Genomic DNA, 20,837 nt, shown 5'->3' with positions numbered 1-20,837 from the left:
ACAGGAGTGTATGAACATCATTTTGAACATGAAAGTATAATTAGGATAACGAAATATTACGATGACAAATTCGGGGTAATATTAGAAGTACCTTTAATAAAATTAAATTTGTGGAAAATAATTAACGTAAAAACACCCTTGAAAGGGAAACGTTTAAAAGAGATATACGAAAAATCTATCACTTGTCATGCTGATGGTGACGATCCAAAAATAGTTTTTTCACAAAGAATGTTGAATTGGTTAGAACTTTGGAAAAAGTCTGATAGGTTTCCCAAACGTTTAAGTTCACAAAAATTTACAGCTTTACGTCATACCGTTGACAGTATGCCAGAAATTATTAAATACTGTTTTGAAGAATCAAATATGAATTATATTGTAATGTTCGTGGGTTTAACAAATTACCTTTTAAGAAGAGAACTATGTATTTACACTAATTATTATTAAACACTATTAAATTATTACTAACTTAGGTAATTATTCTATTTATTTACACTACTGTTACTATTCACTGTTCTATTTATTTCACTTCTATCACTGTCTATTTATTTCTTAATTCACTTCTGCAAAGGTCAATTTATTTCTACTCCACTTCGGCGATCGTCTCTTCCTTTTTATACTCCCTTACCTCCTTTCGGAAACATTCTCCAGCCGTCCAGAGAAGTCTCGTTTTCTTTGAACGGTTTAATTGCTTTCGCGGAACGCAGGTACGACACACACGTTTACAGATACGGCGCACACGAAGAAAAACGCCCGCGGCTAGTCGTGGAATCAATAAGCCGCTTACACACACGTATGTCCGATCGCACACAATCGCGCTCGTGGTTGCTACAATATTTTTATATGAATTATAAAGCAATAAATGCATTTTAATGCTTCTGAAGGCGTTACGATTTGTTCAAAAGATTTTCATAGTTTGGATGATTTTAGAACACTTTTCGGAGACGGTGATATTTTCAGGTAGATTTGGTTGAAGAAATGTATGAGGTCTTTTCAAAAGGTATCGCGAATTTTCGATATTTTTGTGGCGTTACGTTAGTACTCATGTCTCTCACTTATACCGATAAGTTCGGTCATGTTGAATGTTCAGTTTATTTTTGACAGCTGCTTTGCTTGCACGTGTTTTGCCTCGTCTTCAATTTTTGCCTATTCCAAAAAATGGATAAAAGAATGTGTATCAAATTTTGTGTGAAAAACAAAATTAAGTACGCGGACGCATTCCGAATCTTGACTCTGGCATATGGTGAAGCTACCTTGGGCCGAAGCAACATTTATCGGTGCTACAAAATGTTCTCAGAGGGCCCAGAAGATGTGAATAACAAAGAGAGTGCCGGATGCCCGAGCACGCCAACAATAGACGAAAAAATTGATGAAGTGAAGAAAATAGTATTGGCCAATCGTCGAATCGCTGTTAGAGAAGTTGCTGAAGACCTAAACATGTCGATTGGCTCCTGCTGTTCGATTTTTACCAATGATTTGGGTATGAGACGGGTCGCCGCGAAATTCGTACCAAAATTACTCAATTTTGACCAAAAACAACATCGTTGCTGTTAGACTCTGCCTACGACGACCCACATTTACTCCAGAGGATCATAACTGGTGACAAATCATGGCTTTATGGTTATGACGTGGAATCCAAAGCTCAACCATCCCAATGGAAGCCGCGGCACGAGCCAAGACCGAAAAAAACGCGCCAAGTTAGGTCGAATGTGAAGGTTTTGCTTACAGTTTTCTTCGATTGCAAGGGTAGAACAGTCAATAAGGGATTTTACCTCCAAGAATCAGTTTGCTCTTATAGTTCGTTCGTTCACTGTTAAAGCGCTTTAGGTTCGAAGAAGATGGAGACCTTTTAATCAATAATTAAATAAAATAATAAATGTGGAAATCAAAAGTGCTTCATGGAAAATACCCGAACCAACAGCAGCAGAAACATATAGATAAAGAAGCTTCTAATATGTGGTTAAAGAAAGGAAATATATTCTCAGAAACTGAGAGATTCATAATAGCGATTCAAGACAAAATAATAAAAACAAAAAAATCCCCCAATTTCATCGGACACATGCCCAACATACAACACATCTCGCGAAACAATTGACTACATCACCAGTGATGGGTTCGTGAACTACATAAACCTAGTAACGGTTCGACCAAAATATCCTTGGAGAGAAATACCGCGGTCAATTGACTACACTGTGATTTCGATGTAGGTTAGCCTTATAAAATTGGGGCGGTTGACGCCACATACCTCTCAGAAAAATATAATTTCGAACTGAATCATTTTATGGAGGTAAATTTAAGCGAAAGGTGACTACTATTTTGCTGAACTCCCCCGGGAAGTCATAGGGTTTTACCGACCATTAGTGACCTCAAACGATCCTTCAGTGTTCCCTGTTGTTGGGATATCTGTCTAGATATCTGGGACTTAAGAATTCCTTATTCTTATGATCATCATGGACAGTGGGCGTGGTGGAAAAGAAAAGGTTAGAAGGGTTCGAAATGTGGTGTTACAGGCGAATGATGAGGATACCGTGGATAGAGAAGGTTAGAAATGAATAGACAGGTATTAGAAGAATAGGACTCTATGGAAGTCAATAAAAAATAAGCGAGATAGGTTAGTAGGACGGTTTCACAGGCATGAAGGACTAGTCACAGACATATTAGAGGCAGAAACGGAAGTTAGGAGGGGTAGAGGTAGACCTAGATTAGATTACTGTTCGCAAATAGTTAAAGATGTGGGTTGTTCTAGTTTTAGGGAAATGCGAAGATTAGCTCAGGATAGGAAAGAGTGGAGGTACGTGTCCAACCAGTCTAAGGACTGACGACCTTATTATGATGATGAGATCAAATACAACTAAATCAAATGATTTTTTGTACAAGAAAAATCGACTTCTTAGTCAATAATTTATAAAAAGTACTACCAGGCGAGTTCTCTATAGAACGTCATATAAACACTTTCGATAGATCCACGTGCCCATGATGTGCCTACGCGTACAAGCGCAAAATGTTTTATTTACAAGTATTGTAATCTAAAAATGAAGTTTTGTAAACCAAAGTAAACACGTATATGTAATACATGTATTACATTTAAATAACAAAAAATTTCCTAAAAAAATAAGCGATATCGTCATATTTGTCACTCGTACTCTTATCTGTTTTAATATTAATATCATCTTGTAAATATTTACCTAACGTATATAAAATTAGCAAATTATAGTTGGTTGTTATCTTCCTGTTATTGTTTATTTACATCCCATTTCCCATTTTCTATTTTGTAGAATACTTTATTAGCATATCACAATCTTATCAGAACATTATTGTTTATAATCAAACCGAGAAACGCACATAAATGTACAATGTATTATCGCAGATAACATTTAAACAACCAATTTACCTGGAAATATCACTTCTACTTTATTCTCAGACCCATATTTGGCAGACAAAAGTAAAAGACTTTAAATGCATACATCAAATCTAAGTTTCGGTATTACCAATGAAGTTTTTGAAAACCTACAAAGATTGGTAAATTTTTGAAATACACTAGAGTATATTTTATTTATTTTCATAAAGGAAACGTGTCAGTCATTTTAAGAAGTAATTAAAATTTAAATTTGTGAATTGCAGCTCAAAATGTCAAGTTATAACGTCAAAGGAATATTAAGGTTGACCTATTAGCGTGCGATTCTGATGTAAATAAACTAAAAAATATTAACCACCGTTGCAAATTAAAACGGGTGTATTACCTAAAAAAGGAGAAACTTCAGATACATAGATCAACGGTAGTTGGAAGCATTAGAATCACGGGTAGGAATAAATAAGAGCAGAAAAGTATCTAGACTAGATTACTGTTCACAAATACAGTGAATTTCGGGTATAACGACGATGAAGGGACCACTGTAATATCTTCGTTATATCCGGAAGTCGTTACAGACAAAGCCAAAGAGATACAGAAACGAATGTATAGTTTTCACCACTTTTCAATTTTGAAATTATTTCCACCTTTTCTTTGACAGTTGCTACTCAGAATATCACTGTGTAACTGAACATCTATAAACAATTGTAAAGGTCACCATAGTTGCTGACGATCTGTGTTAATGTAAACAAAAGATAAAAAAGTTCTTTGTGTCTTTGGTGGCCGATTTCGGTCGCTATATCTGCATCTGGGATTTCTTACAAATGATTCATTTAAAACAGTCGCTATATCCGATTTCGGCGTTACATCAGAAGCCGTTATAGCCACATGAAATTTGCACTAAAATTCTTTAAATTCAAGGGACTTAGATTGAACGTCGCTATAACAGAATGGTCGCTGCAACTAAGGTCGTAATATATCTGAACGCGCTCAAGTTGAATTGCGTTTTCATCTAAACTCCATCGAGTTCTACACTCTACAGTCGTTATAAATAAAAAAAAGTGGTTGCAAGGTTTACTGTAGTTCCCAAATTCGCTGAATTAGTCAAAACCAATCCAAATTACCTTTTTTGCATTAAAACAGTCTCGAAGAAAAGTTCTTAAACCAAGTAAATTGAAACAAATATTTGTTGCCACAATTGCGTTATTTTTTTTTTTTAGTACTAACAGTATTTTATATGGCAATGATGGTAGAAATACTGGCGGTCAAATTTAATTACAATAGAGGCAAAAGTGAGGAGCAGTGAATTTAAATACATATACCACTGTGTGGGTTATTTCAGTTCTGAGAAAATGCGAAGATTTCCTCTGAATAGGAAACAGTGAAGGTGCGTCTTCTACAGCAAATCATCGGAATAACGACTAAGAATGGGAAAATGTTTAATCGTTTAATTTAATTTCTGGATTATGTAAGGGAAAGATATAATTGCTCTTTAAAAAGACAATTTCAACTATACCTAGCTCTCCTCTTTCTACTCTAATAAGGATTCCATGAAACGTTGTATGTGTTACCGGAAATGTATGAGCTCCGTCATTGTATACAATTCCTAGGAATATATAATTCCTAAAATCGCCCAGAAATGTGTGAAACAAATTATATTAGACATATTTCCAAGGAAAAAAGGAAAAGTAAATACGCTATAATTTAGTGTTCTAACTAAAATTTTAGTGCTCCATCACTTCATCATCATCATAAGGTTGTCAGTCCTAAGACTGGTTGGACATGCACGTCCACTCATTCCTATCCTGGGCTAATCTTCACATTTCCCTAAAACTAGAACATCTCATATCCTTAACTATTTGCGAAAGGTCTATCTAGGTCTACCTCTACCCCACTTAACTTCCGTTTCTGCCAATATGTCTCTGACTAGACCTTCATGCCTGAGAAGGTGTCCTACCAACCTATCTCGCCTATTTCTTACTGACATCCATAGAGTCCTCTGTTCTCCTATTCTTTTCTAACCTTTTCTATCCATATTATCCTCATCATTCGCCTATAACAGTACATTTTGAATCCTTCTAACCTTTTCTATTCCGCCGCGCCCACTGTCCATGTTTCGCACCCGTACAATGCCGCGCTTCGAACATACACCTTTAACAACCTCTTTCGAATTTCTAAATTAATCGTTCGCGAGCATAGAAGTCTTCTTCTTATTAATGATGACACGACCCTGCGTTATCCTCTGCTTTATACCCCTTCTACTGCTTCCGTCCTAACTTATCTGACTTCCTAGATATCTAAAATCAGCCAGTTCTTCTAATTTTTCTTTTAATGCAGTTCTCTGTTCTCCTCTTCTTTCTAATGCCTCCTCATTTCTATCCACGTTATCCTCATCATTCGACCATAACACCACATTTCGAACGCTTCTTTTCTTTTCCGCCGCACCCACAGTCCGTGTTTCGCCCCCATCAGCGCCGCCCTCCAAACATACACCTTTAAAATTTTTTTTCGAATTTCCAAATGAACCATTCGAGAGCTTAGAAGTAACTTCTTTTTATTGAAGGAGACTCGACCCTGCGCTATCCTCTGCTTTATATCCCTACTACTCCTTCCATCCTGACTTATCTGACTTCTTAGGTATCTAAAATCAGCCACTTCTTCTAATTTTTCGTCTCCTATCTTTATATTAGCTCTTTCCCTACTTTTTCTTCTTTTGCATACCAATATTTTTGTTTTACTTTTATTAATCTTTATACAACACTGTTTTGTCAATACCACTCCCTTTTTTATCTCTTAACTCCTCCATGCTAGATGCTAATACTGCTATATCATCTGCAAATCTGAGCATACTATTCTTTTGCCTCTGTATTTCTATCCCTACAGTTGTACTGTCTTTAATGAAGTTACTTATACATTTGAAAAACAGTTGTGGTTATGAGTAAACCATGGATTGCACCCTAATGCCAATACTTCATAGTAAACTACTTTGTATCCAAAAATAAGTAAATACGCAACAATTTATTACCTTACGTTTTTTCCAGTGCATTTCAAAGTGCACTCTCTGAATGCCCGTCCTTCCTAGGATATGTTCAACTGATAAGATAAACTGTGTAAACAAAGTAGTTTGTTTATGTGACACTAACCAACCTAACGCGTTACTTATTAACAATTTACCAAAGAAATTATATTTTTAAAGTGAATGTTTTCGTCCTAATCTTATTTACAATTTAATTTCGGAAAAATGTTATACATAACAAACACAGAGAATACACGAACGTAATAATCATAACTTAAAAATAAAAAACGTACACTTACCCCCCAAAATACGTTCTTTCAAGCAAATATCCCCTGCTCCTGCATCTAATTTACCTGTTAAAAAAATAAATAAATTATTCGAGAAACCTTTTAAGTAACAAAATTTATAATATAAGTACTGCCTAACTATTATCTACTTCATTAAACCCTATCCTGTCCTAACATATAAATCACGGCCGCTGGCAGGAGGGTAGTAGTGAGTTCACCCTCAAGGTATATTCAAAACTTTCTGTTTGCAAAAAATGATTTAAAACCATATTTATGAAAACTAGAGAGGGAGGAGGGCTCTTGGCATATACTACGGGAGGTCACCAAGGGGGGAGGGGGATTAAAAAACTGTAAAATATGCGGCACGTAATATGGGTACGGTCCCTTAGTTACGTAGATTGCACTAACGACAACGGTCACACGTGTGCGTGAATGACTTATCGATTCGCCGACAAGCCGCGGGCGCCTTTGTTCATGTGCTCCGTATTTGTAAATGTGTGTGTCGTATCTGCATTCTGGGAAAGCAGTTAAACAGTTCAAAGAAAAAAGAAACTATCCGGATGTTTCCAGAAGGTTCCCGAAAGTAAACAAAAGAGTATTTAAAGGAAGAGTCGATCGCCGAGAGGGAAAGAAATAAATCGACCGTTGCAGAAGTGAATCGAGAAATAAATTGACAGTGATAGCAGTGAAATAAATAGCGCAGCGAATAGTGATATGTCAACAGTAGTGTAAATAAATAGAATAATTCATCACCTAAGTTTAGTAATAATTTAATAGTCTTTTTAAGTTCTTTAATAATTAGTGTAAATAAATAGTTTTGTCGTTATCAGTCTTAGAAATTAATTTTTTTAAACCCACGAGCATTACAACATCAATCTTTATTTGCAACGTTTCATTAAAATCCCTATGTTGTGACCCCTATTTTCGATTCAGGAGTGCATTCGCCGATTGATTATATACAGCACCATTATGTCTGAAAAAAACAAAAACAAAAACAAAAGAGAAACTTCCCCGATTGTTCTACTGTAGGTACAATTAAAAATTAACCCGTTTTTGTTTACAAGTTGGTATAAGCAGCATAACGAGCGAACTTTAAATGTTCTATGTGTAGAGGGGGCGGTAAATTCAACTGCTGCAACATTTACATTTTTAATCACGTTTTATTACGATCATTACTACCAGAGTCGAGTCGGTAAATGCTTATAATATTCGCCGAATTTATGTTACTTTACGATTATGTGAATTTTTATTGCGTAATAATCTTTATGCATTATACATACAAGACAGCTATAATTTCCGTATAATAAAATCTACTGAATTTTAACGAAGCTACGCTTCCACGCATTTTACTCATAGCTTCGAATACAAACATTTAAAGAAAAAACGCAAAAAAATCGACCAATACCGAATCACGTAGTGCTAGATTTACACTTATATTAGACCCGTGGGTCCAGGGCCTTAGGGCAGCTAGAATTTCAGGGATATCAAAATTTTACAAATGAGCAATATTTCACCATTTGGACTTCTCGTATTCGTACATTTAAAAAACACCTGACTTACGTCTTAAACAATAGGTAGAATGTTCCTAATTATGTAATTTCGGAACCTTTACAATTTTTTTTTGTCACATCCTTGTGTGTGTGTGTGTATATGAGTGTCAGAGATTGAATTTATTTATTTATTTAAATGCAAATACAAAATAAAAAATACCTATTTTTATCTTGTATTTAAATAGTTTTTGGAGAAAAGGTTTTTGTATTTTATCTAAAATACTCTTTCAAACGTATTTTCTATTTGTTAAATGGAAAATAAATTTTTGCCGTTAAAGGTTTTGCTAATATCACCGTATAAAATGATGAATGAAAGTTGCTCACATTGACCTTTGAAGGTATATTAGAAGCTTAAAAAGGGAACAAACAGACATTCCATTAATGCCTTCTAATTCATTAACTGAAAAGAGCCCAAAAAATTCTAAACTCCTTGGAAATGGATAATCTAAAATATTGGATCGATATTGTTTTTCGGGTTCAATGTAATGGTTCGTGGAATTTTGAAGTTCCAAATTGATATCAGCACCTGCCAAATCACCGCTTATCGTACCTTTAGCAAGGAACTACGAAATTCTATGAATTACGAAAAAACAGCCCGCAAAACAATATCGAATGGATATACGTCAGCTGTGTAAAACTGAAAACTGCAAGATATTGTGGTTTGCTAATAAATGAGTATAAACTAAAATTCTAAGAAAAAAATTAGAAAAACTTCACTAATTAGATGAACCCAAAGCTAAAGAAACTGTGGATGTCATTTCTTTCTCTTATTATAATCTGTAAAAGATCAGAAACAAAATGGGATTGTAAATATTTTGATATAAAATGATTGATCTTGATTTTACAACAATAAAATTACTTGCAACCCTATTTTGGCTCTGATCTTTCACGCTAAACAGACTACTTTGGCATCAGTGTCTTTTTTCCAATTAAAACGGGTAACCAAGGCAAATAATGGAGCATATAGAAGAATTATTTGTTGCTGAACTGAAGAAACTATAACATAAAGATAGAAAAACTCAATCACACACCACTATTAGTCTAGAAAAACACCAATATTTTAAAAATGAGCAAATGCCTGCAAGATTTTCTTGAAAAATATTTTATACTTAAGTAAATGTAGAAAATTAAATTGGTACCACAAAAAAGTTGAACCTGGGACCTTTGGCTTTACGGATTCGATTCCCGCCGGGGGGTGACAACAACAACAAAAATATTTTCCTCATTAATTTGAGGAAATTTGTAGTGGTTCAAAATCGAAAAATGATTTCAAATTAATATTGCAAAAAAGTAGTTGTTTGAAAAAAGTATTTTAAAAGTACGTATTCTGCATTTAACTTTTAAAATACAAAAGGGAAATCTATTTTGCATTTTACCTTTGAAATGACAAATCAAAAAAATATTTGCATTTTGTATTTATATACTTTTAAAAAACCATTTTACAGATCTCTAATGGGTATGGAGTTTCTTTTTAAAGAGCATCTTATTCGTAGGATCATTTATGACTCCGAAGTTATGAAAAGTTGCCACGCTTTCGATGCGCCACTACAGGCATAAACACGTTTAATATAACATTATATTCATTGTGTTATTTTAATAGTTGCCGAGACTTCGAGGTAACCTAACCTAACCTAACCTAATGTAACCTAACCTAACCTAACCTAAACTAACCTAATGTAACTCAATCTTTACCCACGTTGTCAACGTAGCACTACTGAAGATGCCAATCCCAACTGCTGACAAAACGTCTGGACGTAACAGTTCATTTAGACCACGACATAGATTCTGCCCGTGAAAGCCTTTCGTCACTACATTATTGTCACGTATTGATACACCTCGCACTTTTACTACCTTTACTTAACTAATTGCTGTCTAATTAACACTTCTATTACTTATTACTTATCAATTGACCGCTGTATGAACACTTTGTTACCTATTCGCTTTTATATCGCCTCGAGTTCGTACTCATGCAGCTCATTCGATCTCGCGACAACTATTCATGTGTTCCAGAATGTTCTAGTATATATGCCGTCTAGAATCGTGGTTTTCTTTGCCACGATGTATGTTGGGTTGCCTATATGCTTGTGACAATATTTTTTCCTACAATGTTTATGAAAACATCTTAGTTCGATTTTTCAAGACTTTAAAAACCGAGGAAGAAACATGTTTTATACAGACAATTTTTATTTTTCAATATATCCTATAAAAATTAAAAAAAAATAGCTATATGCCTAGTCAAAAAAACCGGTCAAATCGGACTCCGCACTAAGGATTTCATACAAACTTGTAGGTATGTAAACACTTCGTTCGTCACGAAAATTGGGTCTGGAAGATATTTTCCGCTTTTTCCGAATATATTTTATAAGTTTCTCCCCAAAATTAGCCCGCAAAACGTGTGATTACAATATTCTAATTAAAAAATATTTTTTTTTGTGATGTAACTATAAATTTACGGATTTCGGGTTTTTCCTTTTACTTGTGCTGTAAGATATTGCTTCTTGCCAAATTTCATGATTGTAGGTCAAAGGGAAGTACCCTAAAGCCTCATCATCATCATAATAAGGTCGTCAGTCCTTAGACTGGTTGGACACGTACCTCCACTCTTTCCTATCCTGAGCTAAACTTCGCACTTCCCTAAAACTAGAACAGCCCACATCCTTAACTATTTGCGAGGAGTAATCTAAAGCCTATAGGTTTTAATTCCCTTAAGGGTGAGTGTCAACATATGCGGCACAAATTGTTGTATCTTGCGTTGACTCATGTTTCATTTTTTCACAGCACCAAGGGACTGCATAGTTTATAATTAATTTTTGAATATTATAGTTTATAAAAACTTTACATTATTGTTTTCAATATTCAATGTTATTTGCACTTACAAATTTCAAGGTATAAACATTGAAATAAATCGTTATATAAAAAAATCGGTTTTTATTGTTTTTGAATATAGCGTATCTTTTTGATCGATGAAACGATTGGAGAGGTTATTCTACATTGGTAATGACATACAAAGAAGTTTATTTCAAAATTGTTCTAGAACGTTATCGTAAAGAAAAAAAATAATTTCGGAAAAAATCGCCTGTTTTTAATGATTATTATAAATATTATGTGCTGTTATTTTTTCCGAGTAAAGCCCTTATATGTCTCTATAACGCCGTTTTTGAGAAAAAAATATTTTCTCTTTGTCGCTTTTTGGATTTATTCGGAAACCAAAATAATTACTTAGAGCTCTAAAATTTTCAGGATTAATGCATCGCATTAGTACCAATGTACCCTTAAAAAAAAACAGGTATCTCTCTCTGGGGCCGATTCACTATGCTCATCGTCCTATGACCTTTCCCAATATCAGGTCGTAGTTTTCAAAATATAATGCCCCCTTTTGACGACCGCATGTAATAAAATATCTGTATGTTCGGTTCTCAATTCGCCTGTACTGTATAAAACTGTGCAACGTGACACAATTACTTGTTGTNCGAGTAAAGCCCTTATACGTCTCTATAACGTATATAAATTTCATTAAAATCGGCTAAGCTGTTTTTGAGAAAAAAAATATTTTCTCTTTTTCGCTTTTTGGATTTATTCAGAAACCAAAATAGATACTTAGAGGTCTAAAATTTTCAGGATTAATGCATCGCATTAGTACCAATGTACCCTTAAAAAAAAAACAGGTATCTCTCTCTGGGGCCGATTCCCTATGCTCATCGTCCTATGACCTTTCCCAATACCAGATCGTATTTTTCAAAAGATAATGCCCCCTTTTGACGACCGCATGTAATAAAATATCTGTATGTTCGGTTCTCAATTCGCCTGTACTGTATAAAACTGTGCAACGTGACACAATTACTTGTTGTACAATATGTTGCAACGCGCTACCCGCGACCACCAACCCCCCACAGAGTATTTATGAAAAATTAGCTATTTGTAAACACTATTTGAAAATCCGTCAATGGAATGTGAACACCTACCTCACACAACATCCGACATTCAAAACGTAGGGTCAACTACGATTATTACGCTGTTGCGGCAACACGAGACTTCCACGTCTCCCTGTTCAAAAAACAAACGATAAACGTTTCTAACAATACGAACAATCGGCGGTCAACAATATCATGTGTACAAAACTCGTTTCCACGGTTTTTAAGAAGAAAAAAAAAACGGTATTCAACGCACTTCCGGACACCGCGACGCTCGCGAATACACGAACGCAACAAACGGCCTCAGCGAACTTGTAAGCTATAAATATTTACCCGCCAAAAGGTTGGTTAATGTAGCATCAGAACGCGCATCCTGCTGGAGGAGGGGAAGGGCGACGCTTACTACGACGTCCGTGCGTAGTATTATCGGGAATCGATAAGGGACGCCGCGGCGGCAGCATCGGCAATGACGACCGACGACGACGACGATACAGAAGAGAGGCAGCGCAACCTTATGATTGCGACGTCTCGCCGACCCAGTTATAGCCCGTCGATGACCGTTTTACCCAGCCAAACCGAACCGCCATCGCATAGTTTTCATTTTATCCCCCTGCACTGGCTGCTGTAGGTCAATTCCACCCCTCATATCGACCTCCTTACCCATCCTGTACCAGTACCGCTAACGGCAAAGGTCACAACTGCATAATGTAATCCATTTACTACATTTGGAGATTATTACTCCTTCACGTGGCCAGCCTTCAATACTTTATCTACATACACAATTGTTTAAACTAAAAGGTTAACAAATTCAAATAGCCACACTTGAAGATGTAGTTAAGTAGCTTTTTTATCATCCCCCAATTTCCCACCAATGCAGAAGGTAATTGAAATCGGCAAATGGTGAATGTTAATAAATTTAACTTTTTTAAATGTGGGTACATTTGGCTATTCGTATTAAAAGGATCGACAATAGGTGATAAGTAGATAACCGCATTTCCTAATAGGTTGTTTCAATGTTAAAAAAAATAGGCACAAAAATTGCCCACTTTATTGGTATTGAAAAAGTGGCACATTCCAAGACTTAGAGTTAATGGTCAAACATCTGAAGAGGTTCTTATCATGAGACGAGCTCGACAAGGCTGTTTTTCTCCCTTTTGAATTTGTGTGCAGAAAAAAAATATTTTAGAGAATCCTACGAAGAAAGAACAGAGGGTATAATTTCTAATGGAATTGTCATCAGCAATCCAAAATATGCCGACAACTCCATCTTATTAGCAACAGATAAAGATGATTTAAATTTAAATGTAAAGAAAATGAAATGGTTAATTGTCAACAGAAACAAAAATACAGTTGACCGTTTAATAGATATCAGTATAAATGAAGAAAGAGTACAAACAAACAAATATATGAGCTGCTGGTGAATGAGAAAACGGACTTAACTCGAGCAATCAAAAGCAGAATAGAGCAAGCACGAACACCTGTTAAAAATGTAGATACAAAAAGTGTTAACTATCAGACCTCTAAAAATTTCCTTAAGAACGCGCTTATTGCGTTGCTATGTTTTAAGCATATTATTCTGCAGGATCAGCTCAAGAATCATAGTCAGTGATTTGGAGTGAGCACCAGGACACTGTTTAAGTCCTGTGCGGACAAAGTGAAGATCATGCGGCTGTTCTCCTAATGTATCATCTGCAAATTTAGGCATACTAATCTTTTGTCCCTGTGTATCTATCCCTACAGTTGTACTGTGTTTAACGATGTTGGTCGCGTCTTCGATGTATAGATTAAAAAGTAGCAGTGACAGTGTGCATCCCTGTTCATTCCTAATATTTACTTCTCTACGTTGCTGCCCCAGCTCTATAACTGCCTGCTGCTCTTTATACAAACTAAGTATCACTCTTTTATCTTTGTAATTCATCCCTACATTTTTAAGTATATTTAACATTGTCAAAAGCTTTTCTAAATCTACAAATCCTATGTACGCACTCTTTCCTTTCTCTATCGTTTTCTCTATTGATACCCGTAAAGCTAGAATGATCTCCCGCCTCTTCTGAACTAGTTAAGATTTTTGTCCCAGGGGAAGTTAAGCTAATTGTTAACTAGAACTAAATATTAAAAATTAATCAAAACTTATAATAGTCTTATTTTTTAGAACAAATATCTTGTAAAACTCGTACAGTCCGTCTGTATGTATAGAACAGTTATATACATATAATATATAGTGGATTTCGGGTATAACGACGATAAAGTGACCACTGTAATTTCGTCATTATATCCGGCAGTCATTACAAGCGATGGTAAAGTGATACAGACTTTTGAAATTTGAACTACATTAGAAGGGCATTTTCGACATCTTGATACGTTGGTTTACGGTTTTTCTTATTTTTAAGAACTTAGATTCAAAGCATTCTAACATTTTATCAGTTTTTCCACATGGGAAACAATGTATTCTTTGCACAAATCAGCATTGTTTTTACCATTTTTCATTTGTGAATGTGCATCTAGGAGCTACACTACTAAACACAGTATCACTTTGTAGCCGAACGATAAAGCTACTTAATATCTATGAACAAACGGTAAAAGTCACCACAGTTGCTAACCATCTGTATGGATAAAAACGAAAGATAAGAAAGCTCTGTCTTTGGTGGCCTACTCTGATCGCTATATCTGCATGAGATTTCTAAAAATTTGTTACAAACGATTAATTAAAAACAGTCGCTACATCCGAACACGGCGTTACATCCGAAGTCGCTATAGCCACATGAATTTTGTACTAAAGTATGCTTTAAATTCAAACGCTACAACCAGGGTCGTAATAAATTAAATTCACTGTATTAATCTACCGATCCTCCTTAAACAATTCAAAACGTTAGGTAATGCAAAAGAACTGGCTCAATATCTAACTTGTGCTTTGAAGATCAATATTTATTGTCCTCGTTCCTGTATCTTGTGTTCTTGACCTAGAACCCCATTAATCCAGACCTGAAAGGTCATTGCAATCTAACTATTCAGTATTTGCAAGCATCCAACATAAACGTTGTTTATCAAATTAATAAAAAGTGTCAAACAAATTAAAGACGCCACAATGAAGCCTACAAACTTTAAATTTAACACGTGTTTCTCTTGGCCAGTGCAGAAATTACGTGTAAACTAAACAAGCTAAACTCAAGGCCCACTGACACTGTTTTAAGTCTCCAAAGGACGAAAAACTGAAAGTACATTTCCAAAATATAAACCAGATACAAGATGTAAATAAAGTTACGATCAGCAATATCTACTTTCATAATGAAGTTGATTTTTGCTTCCATCATCTCTTGATGAAACATTTTGAAATAACTTTGAAAAGCAAACTCATTTCACAAAACTCTTTTAATCCTTGTGTGGTATAAAATTGTAACACCTTTCAAGGAAAATGCGGAAATTGTTAAAGTTTTGAAGTAGAACAATTGACCTTTACCCTAATTAAAACACAGCGTTGCCAAAAACAGTGAATGCGCGTTTGCCAAAGCAGCGTCGCGGCGATCGACCCGAGACAGGGCAGGGCGACGGTGGCGTCAGCGACGCCGCTAGCGTCGACGTATTGAAACGGGAATGAAAATGAGAATAACGGGTCACCGACTAGCGACAAGCGCATTTGGCGCCCTAGGGCAATGTCGACCAAAACAAACGATCATCCCCTAAAATATAGCTAGTCGACAGTACTTTAAACGACTAAGCACTCTTGACGTAACACGCAATAACGTACAAGCTAAACGAGTACACAAGCGTATAAAGCTCCAAACTACCACAAATAATAATTATTAGTATGGGGAAGTCTATCTGTATATTTGTTTATTGATACATGTTTAACACGTTAAATACCTTATCGGTCTCTGCAGACGTTAGACTTGGAGGCCTTTCTTCCAATGGGGCCTCATCATTATTATCATAAGACTGATTGGACACGCACCTCCACTCTTTCTTATCCAAAGCTAATCTTAGCATTTCCCTAAAACTAGAGCAACCCACATCCTCAACTATTTATGAACAGTAATCTAACCTAGGTCTACCTCTACCTCTCCTAACTCTCCTTTCTGCCTCCTATATTTCTGACTAGACCTTCATACCTGAGAAGATGTCCTGCCAACTTATCTCGTCTATTTCTTATTGACTTCCATACAGTCCTCTGTTCTCGTATTCTTTCTAATTCTCTTCATTTTCTATCTTCTCTATCCACGGTATCCTCATCATTCGCCTATAACACCACATTTCGAACGCTTCTCACCTTTTCTTTTCCGCCGCACCCATCGTCGATGTTTCGCACCCGTGCACCGTCGCGCTCAAAATATACACCTTTAAAAATCTTTTTCGAATTTATAAATTAACTGTTCGCGGGCATAGAAGTGACTTCTTTTAATTGAAGGTGACTCGACCCTGCGCTATTCTCTGCTTTATATCCCTACTACTCCTTCCGTCCTGACTTATCTGACTTCCTAGATACCTAAAATCAGCCACTTCTAATTTTTCGACTCCTATCCTTATTCGCTCTTTCCCTACTTTTTGTTCCCTTGCACACCAGTATTTTTGTTTTACTTTTATTTATTTTTATACAATACTGTAGTCTCTAACTCTACCTCTTTCATTTTATTTAAAGCTATCTCTAACTCCTCCTTGCTAGATGCTAATACTGCTATATCATATGCTAATCGAAGCATACTAATCTTTTGCCCCTGTATATCTATCTCTAAGTTGTACTGTCTTTAATGATGTTGGTGATGTATGGATGAAAAAGTAGCGGTGACAGTGTGCATCCCTATCTGACTCCTTTCCTAAAATTTACTTCTCTACGTTGCATCCCCAGCTCTATAACTGCCAGTTGCTCTTTATACAAACAAAGCATTCGGGAGGACGCCGGTTCGATTCCGGGTCCGTCTACCCTGGTGCGAGTTTTTCCGTGGTTTCCTTAGATGACTTAGGAAAATGCTGGGGCAATAATATTCAACAGATAATCTTTCATTCTCTTCTGTCTTCATTTCGTCCGCCTCATCTTTCTCACCTGAACTACCACCCACCCATTCCCACGATTCCTGAAAGGAGGCTGAAGAGGGCCTTTCGCCCTACCATCCGGCGTAGTCCGGAGGGATTGCCCGCCCACCAGCATTAGTGCCTGGTAGGAATGAAACACCCAAAAGTTTTTTTTTTATACAAACTAAGTATCACTCTTCTATCTCTACAACTCATCCCTACATCTTTAAGTATATTTAACATCTTGTCCTATTTAACATTATCAAAAGCTTTTTTCTAAATTTACAAATCCTACGTACGCACTTTTTCCTTTTTCTATCGTTTTCTCTATTGTTACCTGTAAAGCTAGAGTACTTCTTGTATTTAGATGTAAAATTACAGTACATGCAGCCCCTGTATTTTTATTAACAATTACCTTATGAAACTTTTATGTTTATGTTAAATTTTTAGGATGGAATACCGCAAGAAAATAAAAGATACCTTCGATGCAGTATCGGTCTTTCTATTTGTGAGCATTTCATACTCAGTTATAATCAATAAGAAATTCAGGTGGCTCGAATTGTGTGACAGACAATAAGGACTACACCGAATTAGCGGAGAGACGTCAAGAGTGACCACTTATGAGGGTTAAACGGGAAAGTCACATATTTGGCTGTCATCAATTGTTTTTGAAAAAACTTATCTCTGCTACAACAGTTTTGTAACTATTATTTAGAATGGGCAAATATTAGAAATCCTTTTTGTTTAATTCTAAATTTGATTGCATAACATTCGATAACAAAAAGATCGCATCTATTGTAGCCCTTCATTTTCTAAACCCAAATTACGTTTCGCTCAAAGTATTATTTTCTACAATTATCCCTTGTAACCTATTCTTGGTTATATCTGTATATATTTTATTCCTCCATGTTCATGATCGTTGTTCCCCTATAATTCTTGACAATATCCTTTCCATCACTTTTATAAACCGGTACACAACGGTACTATTGCACTACATTTCCATTCACTAAATCCTATTAGCTCTACACCAAAAACTACGGTGTTGGTTCATTTCACCAATTTATTTCTTCTTTCCATTTCTTTTTCCGTATTACTAATCTTTAGTTTCTGCTTCTCATCATCTTGTTCTCGTCTCTATCCCCTATACCAGGGATGGCGAACCAATGGCACGCGTGCCATTAGTGGCACGCGACACAATGTTTTGGGCACGTCACTAATATCAATCATAAAGTCTAGTTCAATATGGATCCAAAACTTTATTGAAACAAGGGAAACTAATTGAAATAGAAAGATTGGCGGGTAATACAAGTGAAAATGCTAATAACAAAATTTTGGAAACACGAAATGCGTTACCAAACACTTTTAATTGTTTGAAGAAGCTGGCTTATGCTATTTTAACAATGTTTTTTCCTCAACCTATGCCTGCGAGTAATTATTTTCAGAGATGAATAAAATTAAAAACTCGGTTAGAAATCGTTTGACAGATAATTCCAGTTCAGCATGCATTCTGCTAAAAGTAATATCTTACAACCCTAACATAATTATTTGTCGTCTAATCTGCAACAACAAAAGTCACACTAATTTTACTTTAATTTAAATTACACGTATAATTTAAACATTGCAAAATGTTCCTATTTTTTTGTAGTAAATAAAAAAGTTTAAGTTGATATTATTATTATTTTCCCAATAATCACAGAGACGAAATTATTTGATGGCACGTCTTTGGCCTGATTAAGCATTTTTAAGCATATCCATTACATCACTTTTTATTATTTCTTTTTCTACTTCTAACCATTCCATACAACTAACCATACATTCTTTTTTTACCTCACTTATTTTATTTAATAACTCCTTGTACCTACTTTATTCTCTTTCCTCTTTCGCTTCGGTCTCTTTCCTTATTACATTTTTCATTAGCTCTATCAAAACCACTGTCTTTTTCTCTTCTAACCATAATTTCTACTTTTATGCTAACCCAGTTTTGTTTCTTCAGCTCCATCTTTTCATGATCCGAGCACGTTTCAGCTTTCCTTTTCTCTTCTTTTTTTTTTATCCAAGCCAACAGTCCAATCACCTCTCTCTCGTACCCAAATACCCAAAATCACTTTTACCCTAACTAGTTTCATAATAAACTAGGTTTTACCCGTAGCTTCGCTCGCGTTGATGTCCTAAATACGATCATCAAAAATACAATAATTTGATGAATTTGTTCTGAAGTCCTGACTAAGATCATCAGAATAAAACTAAAGTTTCTATTTTGTTTTGTTAATCATACACTTTGCGCAGAATAACAATAAATACAGTCCTACTTTATCGAGATGAAAAGAAATTTTGCTATCCCTCGGGATAAAAAATACCCTATGTCCTTTTCTGTACCCCTGGCAAGGTGTGTTCAAAATTTCATGATGATCGGTTGAGTAGTTAAAGCATGAAATAGTAACAAACAAATTCACATTAGCATTTATATTAGTTAGGATTAGACAGGATCAGGGAAAAACTAAACTCCTTTCAGGAAGTAGATATGCTTCCAATAATTACAATACGTCCAAAACGAATAGTCAATGTTGACCATCAAAGAAGACACTGCAACGTGAGTGTTGTCTTTTCCTACCGTAACCTTGTGACCCCTAGGTATTTGCGTTAAAAAAAATAAGTAAAAATAAATAAACAAACTAAGATCGATAGATACGATCCCCGCATCTTCTGTCAATCGCACCGGTAGAGTGTGAAACCGTCCTTCCCAATTCACGGTCCACGCTCTGCAATTTTTACGTAAGAACTAGCTTTTCACTGTCATAAAGACTAGTTGTAACCAAAATGTGACTGGTCACAACTGGGATGAACTTAGAATATTATTTAATTCTAATTTTACTAGAATTGACCAAAGAGGAATTCTATTGATCGTTCTTCCCCTATATTAAAACGAATATTTTGTACATATGTTTGTGTTAAATTTCTCCCAGACAATTAGCTTGTCATCAGTATATTATATTAAATAAATAATATCTACTTACTATATAATTTACAATAATTTTGTAAAATCTTTTTCCTTTTTCTATCGTTTTCTCTATTGTTACACATAAAGCTAGAATGGCTTCCCCGCGTTACTCTATTTCTTCTAAACTCATGTTGATCTTCCCCTAATAATTCTTCCGCCCTTTTTGCGCCATATGCAAATACGTCCATGAGTGTCACGTATTTGAGCTGATATGATTGTCAAAAGATTTATGTCTTTCTTCATGTCCAATTGAATCGTTAAATCAATTTTATTTTTGCGTTTTATCGAAAATAGCTCTAAGCGGAGATTCTAACTAAACACGTTTTCAATCAAGGGCATTATCCAGGCTATCCTTGCACTGCAACATGTCACGAATTTAATTAAAGCAGATCGTACCCTTTTACTTGAGCTGAACCGCCAGACAAACTAACTTCAAATATGCTGAAAGTTTTCGAGGTTCTTCGCGTGGTTTCATATACTTACAAGAGTCGAGTGTACGTACATACGTAAGTTTGGAGGGTTACGGTAGGATTTCTGACTGTTTTGCTTTTGTTTCTAAAGTTATAGTTTGGTTAGTACCTAATACTGTTTTCATTTATTTTCTAGCTATCCTTATCTAAAATCTGTATGCCAATTTTAAGGATTTATTTTGCATGTAGGTACTTGGGAATCAAAGAAAAATAAAATAACTAGCTAAAAGTCTTTCGTAAAAATTGGACGATATA

The 20,837-nt window shown here is 35.4% G+C and overlaps 1 protein-coding gene across 1 annotated transcript in view; it reads right to left on the bottom strand.

Moving 5' to 3' along the window:
* Positions 1 to 20,837, bottom strand: part of LOC108739814 (growth factor receptor-bound protein 14-like) — a 117,535-nt gene that overhangs the window by 94,966 nt on the left and 1,732 nt on the right. Inside the window, 1 exon segment of the mRNA XM_018473878.2 lies at positions 6,662 to 6,715. Within this exon segment, the coding sequence (XP_018329380.1) occupies positions 6,662 to 6,715 (54 nt within the window).

This window comes from Agrilus planipennis, unplaced genomic scaffold, assembly GCF_000699045.2.
Source record: "Agrilus planipennis isolate EAB-ADULT unplaced genomic scaffold, Apla_2.0 scaffold253, whole genome shotgun sequence".
In the NCBI taxonomy this organism is placed as follows: Eukaryota; Metazoa; Arthropoda; class Insecta; order Coleoptera; family Buprestidae; genus Agrilus; species Agrilus planipennis.
This window is presented reverse-complemented; position numbering and strand designations above follow the sequence as displayed.